This window comes from Brassica napus, chromosome A9 (genome assembly GCF_020379485.1).
Source record: "Brassica napus cultivar Da-Ae chromosome A9, Da-Ae, whole genome shotgun sequence".
NCBI classification, from domain to species: Eukaryota; Viridiplantae; Streptophyta; class Magnoliopsida; order Brassicales; family Brassicaceae; genus Brassica; species Brassica napus.
Window position 1 is genome coordinate 32,934,216 of NC_063442.1, and position 10,105 is coordinate 32,944,320.

The 10,105-nt window shown below is 32.5% G+C and overlaps 1 protein-coding gene across 1 annotated transcript; it reads right to left on the reverse strand.

The window, feature by feature from the left end:
• Positions 1-1,016: 1,016 nt before the first annotated feature.
• LOC106364842 lies at positions 1,017-2,307 on the reverse strand. Its single transcript, XM_013804330.3, is given in 2 exon segments — positions 1,017-1,799; positions 1,801-2,307. Coding segments are annotated over 2 exon segments (846 nt in total). The 5' UTR covers positions 1,867-2,307; the 3' UTR covers positions 1,017-1,019.
• Between the last annotated feature and the right edge of the window lie 7,798 nt (positions 2,308-10,105).

Below are 10,105 nucleotides of genomic sequence, written 5' to 3' on the forward strand. Positions count from 1 at the left end.
CCAAAAATTTTGATATATGAAAATATTAAATGCATGGCATATATAATGAAACAAATGAAATACTAATATTGTATTGCGACTTTTATTAGCTGTATAGATTCATGGGGGCAATTCAAATTTTATCTTAAATTTGATATCATTTTTTAAATTTTACCTTTATATGATAATCATTTTCATAAACATTTTAAGTTTATTATGAAAACACAAGATTAACCCTTCCTAAATTATTTATAGATGTTTAAGAAATACCTATAAAAGTTTATAAATTCAACCGGATCCCCTAAATACTAAACTCTAAACAATAATTAGTAAACCATAAACTCAAATGTAATTTTTTTTCCAAGGGTGGGTTCCTTCGGAGAAGGGTATGGTGTTAATTGACTATATTTTTGAAATTAGTACTAACTTACTGTATTTCAAAAAAAAATGTCTCTAGATTTATTGTTAGTTGTTGTTTATAACTTTATACATGCCTCTTTTTAGGGAAAAACAATAATGTAAACCATTTATTATATTAATTATTTTTTAATATCTTATTATTTTTAATTTTTTTATTTACATGTATTATTGTCTTATGATTATGTATTATAAAAATGCAATGGGGCCGGCATCTTAGCAAATTTGGCTGTTGCATGTATTGATGTGTGGGGACAAGGGGAATCAAAGCTCTACTGATCTCTCCTTTTTTTTATTCGTGAAGTAATTAGCGATTAACTAAAACCACTAGATCATCCGAAATTAAAGATCTTGATGATGACTTTATCATTGGTAGTTGTGTCAAGATTTAACATTAAACAAATAATGTGCACGAGGGAAGGATACCAATGCTAGAGCGACACGTTATCCATTTGCCACAATAAACCTGTAAGAGAAGTACGGACACAAAATCTTACAAAACTCCTGGGGATGAAGAACACTTCGATATTATGTAGCTTTAATTAGCGGATTACAGTTACGATTAATCTTCACTATGAGAATTTGTATCTTTCTATATATGTTTTGTGTACAATTAGAACTAACTAAGAGTGTGTTGTAAGAATGTTAAGCAAATAAACTCTATATTGGACAAGAGACTTGAAAAGAGAATCAAGTGCAGCTTCAAGCCCCTCTGTTCTCTCCTCTAATATCTCCAGAGCCTTCTTGACTTCCTTTGAGTTGTCTCCATCCGAACGCAAAACCAAATCCAAATTATGCAACTCGCTCATTATTGACGTCGACGATCGACCACCACCACCGATAAGCTTAGAGACAAATCTGAGAGTACATGTGTTTGTCTTCATGGCCGATGCTGTCGAAAGAAAGGTGAAAAGGGATCGAAAGAGGGACACGGCTAAGGCAGTGGTCTCAGAGCTATCGAGCTTCTTGAGGCCAAGAACAAGCTTGCTAGTCTCTTTCTTGATCTTTTTTCTGAAGACAAAGTACTCTTTGATCTGGACTTCCATGGATTTTCCCTTTCTCCTAAGTGCAGACTGAAGGCTGAGGAGATGCTCTCTAAGATTGAGGATTAAGTTTCTCGCTGCGTCACAAGAGTCTAGTAACGTGGTGGACACGTCAAGAGAATGTTCGGCTTGAGCGGTGGGAAGAGAATGATTGAGCTGGTGGAGAGAATGGTAAAGTTCAGAGAGGTTGAGCAATGATATTTGAAGAGATTGAGAATCAGAGGATGATGAGTTATGGCAAGTGTGAAGTTGAGAGAGTGCAGCTTGGAATTTAGCTGAAGGAGGATGGATTCTTGATGGAAGACTTATAGATCTAATGGGCATATGGAGATGGGTTTCAGGAAATGCCATGTTTCTTTGATTCTGCTGAAGAGAAAGAAAGGAGAAGTTGGGTATATATATGAGTGAAGGCATGTGAGGGAAACATGTGGATAATTAATATTATATGTACAGTGAATGTTGGGTTAAGCCACGACGCACATGGAAGGTGAAGGAAGCTTTCAATGCTCTGCTTTTGAACGTGAAACTAACTTCAGACTTCAGAGGACCAGAGCTAAATGGAGCCATGACAAGATGTTGCTTTAGCTGAAGAGAGTGGGCTTGTCAGAAAGGAGACATGGGAACATTTGTTGCAGACCATTTTTCAGATTTCAACTCTCTTTTGTTTCATCCATTTGTTCATTTTTCATCCATTTAATAATTCCCATTTTTTGTTTGTTTGTTATGGACAACTTCCCAAGACGGTCGTGAAGAGAAAGATGTTGCAACCCTAACAAAGTTATTTTATTAAGAAAAGTCTCTATATAATATTGATTAGGATCTAGGAGGGCGGTTCAATGTTTTGTCCCATGATTCAATCACTCAAACCCATTTTACTATAAGTTTTTTAAAAATGTGATTGAGTGCTTCAAGGCTGTCATCGGGTTCATGATCAACTCGAGGTATAGTTGAGTGAGACATGATTAATATGTATGTCTCCGTTACAAGAGCTATGCGTGTATATTAAATTTGTTTACTTAGAGAAAAGAATTATGTAGGTCGTATGTATACGAATAAAGCTAGATCATGAGATGATGTTAATGTACGGTGAATCTTAAAAGCTGTACGTTTCAGACAAAAGATCTACATGCGATTTGATACATTGAACTTCGTTTTGAAAGTGAGATTTATTTTAAGAAGAATTGCTTCGCTTGAAAGAAAACAATGTAAAGATATTGACAAGGAGAAACAACTGTTCTCACTGAGAAACTTCAAGTTTCATATACATTGAAAGTATATGAGACATGAACTCAAGAGATCAGCGGATTATACTGTACCCCTCACATGACACTAATGATGGATTGGTTTGAAACACTAAGCGACGTTTTAGCTATCTAGATCTTGTTTAGAGATGATCATACTATATATGGAAGCTCAATATGTTGGTAATGTTAAGCTTGACACAAATGGTTGAACAGTTAGAATCATGATAATGTTAGGTCATGTTCACTAATCACTACATGACTTTATAATTTCTAAGGACTACTAATGACTGTTTCGCTCATTATCACATGCATTTGGGGATGTTACGTTGGTTTAAGTATTGGCTTTGCATCGATGATTTGGTAAACATAACGAACCGGTAGTTGTGGGAAGTTATTGTTTCCACTACCTATTGTTGAATTTCTTCAGTCCATGCATACAAAATAACCTAATAACTTATATATAGTTATATACTAATACATAATAATTTTAGTACTTCCGCACTGAAATGTTTACTTGTTAATAAAATACCTAATCTGCTGGTTAAGATTTATAGGAGGGAGGCTCATTGCTTTGTCCTCTGATTCACCCAAAGCATATAACCTACAATTTATTACAATGTTTTAAACTCGATTGAGTGCTTCAAGCCTGGCTTTGTTTATTTTATGATTAATCTAAAGCATTGTTGAGAAAAAGAGACAAGAGTCACAAGATTATGAGTTAAGATAATGGTCTGTCTCCGTTACAAGAGCTATGAGCATCTTGTGACAAAAGAAAATAAAAGAAAAGGAGATCCTATGGGACTATTGTAAAGTACGGGGAATCTTAAAAAGTAGTACGTTTCAGACAAAGGATCTTCATGGAGTTTGATACATTGAACCTCGTCTCAAAGTCAATCTATGCCTGATTCTACTGTATCCATATGCAGTGATTCAGAAAAAGGCCATATGATTTAGGCCGAAATCATACTCTTCTGAAAACTCAAATGGAAAATGCATGCATAAGAACTTGGGCCTGTAAGGAAGCTTAAAGCCCAAAAATTAGGACTACGTCCATCAAATGGTACGACAAATTAGGGGTGGGCACTTCGGTTATTTTATCGGTTCGGTTCGGTTTGGTTAGTTTGGTTCTAGAATTTTTCCAGCTGAAGTAAACCATAGTAAATTTGGTTTGGATCGATTTTGGTTCGGTTATGTTCGGTTCGGTTTATATTCGGTTCGGTTTGTATTTCGGTTTGGTTCGGTTCGGTTTCATCAGATTTTTCTTAGTTTATTTATTGTACAAGAAATCTTTTAAATGTATGGTTGTCATGAAATAATTGCGTTGGTCATAATAAAAAATTAAGTATGTAAATTAAATTTAATATAAAACCAAAATAAAAACCTTTTAAAAAGTTACAAATATAGTTTATAACTTTATAAGAATTCAATCAAACGAAAATTAACTAAATAAAAAGAAAAAAAACAATATTGTTGTCTCTTATAGCATTAAGAATTAAAAAAGCCTCGAATGAATCATCTTTCATGTGATATCATAAAAAAAACTTGCAACAAATCATCAAATACTATACGAGTATTTATCTATATTTTTACTATAACTCTACACCCATGATGATTCCATATTGTTCTTTTCACTAACTAAAATTGAAAACAGAACACGTCTTTGAGAGAATTTGAAGTTATTAGAATTGACACCACCAAAAGGAAAAATATGCAGGAAGGAGAGTAGGAGACGCAGAAAAGAGACGCAGCAGGGAACATTTTTAATTTAGGATTTTAATATCTTGATATTACTAATATTTTTAATTTAAATAACTATAAAAACATTTCGGTTTATCGGTTCGGTTCGGTTTAAACTGAACTGAACTGAACCGTTCGGGTTGGGAAAATCTTCAACTGAATGATTTGAAATGGACTTTGGTTTGGTTCGAATCGGTTTCGGTTCAGTCAGTTCGGTTCGATCGGTTTGGTTTGATTTTTTTGCCCACCCCTACGACAAATAATAAGGATTCAGAGATTGTTTTGTGGTGACGAAAATGATCTTCATGGAGTTTTTTTTTTTGGTAAAAATGTTAAGATATTATTACCGAATTTTAAATTTGTAACAGAATTATAAGATAACAAAAAGCAAAATAACAAAAATAAAAACCTAAACACACATTCGATCGATCAGCGATAGGCAAGCAAACACGACCACCATAACCACAGTCCCAAGACACAACCTAGTCCGCACCAACAGCTTGCCGCAAAAAGAAGAGCCAAGTTCAACCGAGAGTCGGAACCCAGTAATTTTGATCTCTCCGATCATCCGCTCTTAAAGATAATGACCCACCGGAGAACAGCTCGTTGAAAGCCTCAAAGCACATGCCCAAACGAACAACAGCAACAGCAGCAACGCAATTCACACACAACATCCAAATCAAGTAATTATTGGACCCGGAAACGGCCTGTACACGATGCCAAACCGAGCAAAACGGGTCGCCACCTCTGCAATCCCTAATCAAAGCCCAAACCTGCACACAACTGCCCCGCACACCACCACAAGAGGCTCAAGCAAACCTATGAAGTGCTGGGATGTGAGCGAAGACCGAACGTTCGATGTGACGATCAAAGACACGAGAACCACCACATGCCCGTAACCGTCAAAAACCGACGAACCAAAGTTGGCGCTGTTAGAACCATCATTTATGGAGTTTAAATACATTGAACCTCTCTCTTCCCAAAGTCATTCCATGCTTGATGCACAAGGCCTACTCTAGGATTCAGAAATTCTTAAAGAGATGACGAATAATATCTTCATGGAATTTAATACGTTGAACCTCTTTCCAGAGTCAGTCATTTCATACTTTTTTGATAAATAATTAATTCATGCATGACCTTCAGTGCCGGCTTTATGGGACTAGTGGTGCTACCATTCCAGTTTCGATTCGATGTATTTCCATCTATAATAGTTACGGCTGGGATTGGTACATACGAAAGAACCTTTTTTTTTTTGTAACTGATACGAAAGAACCTATGAAATAGTGATGAAATAAATAAGATGTTTGTAAACCATTACCTTAGCTTAGTGTTTATATTTCGATTTTTCTCTTTTCAAACAAAAAAAGAAAAAAGAAGAATGAAGTACAAAAAGGAATAAATTCTTGGTTCATTTAGTAAGAATTTAGGAGTTAATTTAACACTAGAGATTGAACCGCACGCCTGTGCGGGGGTTAATTTTTACGGTTTTATAAATTTTTATTCGTTATTTTATAATTAGTGTTATATATTTAAGATATGTCGTCGTATAACTAACTGTATTCAAAAGATCCGGACTGAATCGAGTAATAAGATTATTTTTGGTACAAATATCCGAATCCGTTTCAGATACATTGGTTATTTAGATATTTTTATGTTTCTGCCCATCATAATCAAAATCATTCAGACCTCGGAGGACCCATCTCAAATCTCATACATAAATTTATAATATCCAAGGACGCCTAATTTCAAAATCCAAAAAAAATAATACCGAAAGAAACAACTTGTACCTGAATGAGTATTCGAATGTCTATACCTAACTGATTCTGTAAATAAATAAAAAATAAAACTCTTTCTATATAATTGGAAAAATAGAAAAAATAGAAAGAATTTTTTATTTAGTAAAATAGTTATATGAAGTGAAACATTAAGTGACAATAAATATAATATGTTTTAATTATTTTGATTTAAAAATTATTATTTTGTTCACATAAAATATGCCTTTGACTTATGTGTTTGGCTATATAATTTTTCACCAATTGAAATTAAGACAAAAGAAAGTTTTAGTAAAACAGATTAAACCAAACTATTAACCATATGCAAAACTCGGTTATCTTACATTTTTCTTTTTTTTATAATTGCACATAGTTAATACTGATTAACTAATAAATAAAAAAAGCTTTGGTGGTATATTATAATTAATGATTTGATGCATTGTTACGGTAAATATAGTTAATGATGTGATGTATTGTTAAAGTAATATAATTAATCAAATTAATAAAAGAACACTATACTTATATTTTTATACATTAATATTTGTTTTTCATAATTAGTGTTTTATATTTTAGATATGCTGTAATATAACTAATTGTATTCAAAAGACTTGGATCAAATCGGATAATATGGTTATTTAAGGTACAAATATCTAAAACGTTTCAATACATTGGTTATTTAGATATTTTTAGGATCATACATGAGAACCAAACTCATCCAGACTCAAAAAGATCTAACTCAAAACCCACACATAAATTTATAATATTAAAGGAGGGAGTAATTTTAAAACAAAAAAAAAACTATACCCAAAAGGAACAGCTCGTACCTAAGTGAATATCTAGTATTCATGCCTAACTGATTTTATAAACTAATAAAAAGACTTCTTCTATGTATTTGGCTAAATTAAGTGAAATAGAATGAGTTTTTTATTTAGTAAGACAATTATGTTGAGTGAAAATTAAGTGACAATAAATGTAATTCAGTTTTATTATTTTGATTTAAGTTATGATTCTATTCACAAAACATGTCTTTGAATTGGGTTTTTGGCTACGTAATTTTCCACCGATTGAAATTAAAAAAAAAAGTTTTTAGTAAAACAAACTAAACCAAATGTTTAACCTTATGCAAACCTTAGTTATTTTACTTTTATTTTATTTTATAATTCACACAAAATTAATATTGATTAACTAATAAATAAAAATCTACACTATTGGTATCACGGTAATATAATTAATGATGTGAAATATTGTTAAGGTAATATAATTAATAAATTTGTTGATATGAGTGAAATATGGAAATACAATTAATGTAATATTGCTATCCATATTTCCAAACAATTCTCAGTTATACTACTATTCATGTTTCCAAACAATACTAAAATGTACTTCAGTTTTAATAATACAGTTGGTTTGAGTTTGACCTTATGAAATAGATGGACATTTGGATCAAAATCTTGTAATCATTTAAATATTTGAAATAAATTTATTATATTTATTATTTCATCAATATTTCATTCACTCATCATCAAATCTGTTGTAAAAAGTTTCATATTAGAAAAAATAAAAAAAAACAAAAAATTTCAAAATAAAAAGAAACTATTTTGGTCATATTCTTTATTGAAGACTATTAATGTGACAAAAACTTAAAATATAGCTATTTGAGAGAATTGTCCTATTTAATTTATATATATGTAAAAGGTTTAAAACGTTTTTTACAAATTAAGCATATTAAAATTTCAAAAATATTTTGTATATTAAGTTTTTTTTAAAAATATAAATTTTAGAAATAAAATTTAATATTTAATATATGAAATAAATACATTTTTAATATTAACTATTTTCGCTATAAAAAATCTGTAAAAATATTTAACCACCGTTAATGCTTCTTTGGTGTATGGAATGTATGTAAATTTGTTTTAAGAAAAAAAGTTTGTTTTTAAAATACGCAACCGGCAATACTAAATATATGGGGCTGTAAGAGCATCCGCATTAGTGAATTCCCTCTTGGGGTTCATAGGATTTTTTTAATATATTTTTGGTGGGTCCTTGAATAATGATGAACCTTTACCTATTGTGTTCTTGCATTAGTGAACCTGAAGAAGGGTTCATAGGAATAAAATAATATTATTTTTTAAATTTTTTAAAACTTTTCAATATATTGACATTTCATGAATAAAATATAATAAAATATAAAATATTTTTAAACTTTGTATTCGATACATGAAGAATATATTACATAAAAAAAATTACATAAATTTTTATTCAATACATTTCAGAATTCATACATTTGAGATTTCAAGAAAATACAAAGATTATTCATCTTCATCACTAAACTTTTGCCATACATTCTCCATTAAATCAGCTTTCAAACGATCATGCTTCTCTGTATCTCAAACTTCTCTGCGAATGCCTAACATATTATCGACATGAATACTCTCTCTCCTTTTGACCTTGGAACTTCTGCTTGACTCTCCTGTCTCGAACTCAGATGTATCAATTTGAGCGTATCCGTGTCGTTCGTTTTCTACTATCATATTATGCAATATGACACAAGTTCTCATTATCTTTCCTATCTTTTCCTTGTCCCATAGTAGAGCTGGGTTTTTAACAATTGCAAACCTCGATTGCAAAACTCCAAAAGCCCGTTCGACATCTTTTCTACAGGATTCTTGATGTTCAGCAAATAGCTCTGCCTTACGACCTTGAGGAAGTGGGATGGATTGGATAAATGTTGACCAATTTGGATAAATTCCGTCAGTAAGATAATAGGGCATACGATAAGTGTGGTTGTTGACCTTGAACTTAACTTTAGGTGCTCGACCTTGTAAGATGTCATCAAAAACTGGTGACCAATCAAGAACATTGATATTGTTGAGGGTATCTGGTAATCCGAAAAATGCGTGCCATATCCAAAGATCTTGTGATGCCACAGCTTCTAAGACAATTGTTAAAAATGCCGCTTCATGGCATCCCAAAAATTTACAAACCTGCTCATTCACACTTCTCCACCTCTGCTTACATTGACCCCACTCCCTAGGAGCAGAGCCAATGAGCTGAGGACTCGAATTGAAATACCCCTCTATTCGCTTCCAAAACGAGCCCAACTTCTGTTCATTACTGACTATGGGATCCTTGCTGATGTTCAACCAAGCACTGATCAACACAAGGTCTTCTTTGGTTGACCACTTTCTCCTTTCCGCAGGCTTAACTAACCCGGGAGAGTTAACACCTGGCTCAGCAGAGTCTACGTCTATTGGTGGACTGCTCTGCGAAGCTAACAGGTTAACAAACCTGGTAGAGTTAAGGAAAAAAGGGTCCATGTTTTTTGGTTTGGGGTGTTTTGGTTTGGGTTGGTGTTTAGATGTTTCTGTGAATTTTAAGTGTGGAGTTACTATGTTTTTAAAGTAGTTTTTACGTTTGAAATGAGAGATAATTAAAAGAACTCTACCAACCAAAATTCATTGCACAAGCCATTACATAACTACTAGATACCTATGAGCAGATACACATCAAATCAGGCGAAACAATTAACTCCTGCTAAGTACAATTCAAATTAATCATAGCAACCAACCAACCAACCAACAGATCATTAATGTGTGTTTATAAAATATCTACTTGTACTTCTAGTTCTCCTTCTAGTTCTAGTTCTCGTTGTAGTTTAGTTTAGTTCTACATCTAGTTCTCGTTCTAATTCTAGTTCTACTTCTAATTCAATCGAGAGATACCAATGACCAGAGATTTAGTTTAGCTGAGTCTAACCTTTGGTTGTTAATCGAAGCAGACCTTCTCGAGGGTATCGACCTGCACAATGAGGTCATAGACCTGCTCATTGAGGATTTTAACCTGTTCCTGGACATGAGAAAAATAAAGGACATTTGTGTTAGTCACTGTAATAAAAAGATATGGAAAAAATAAT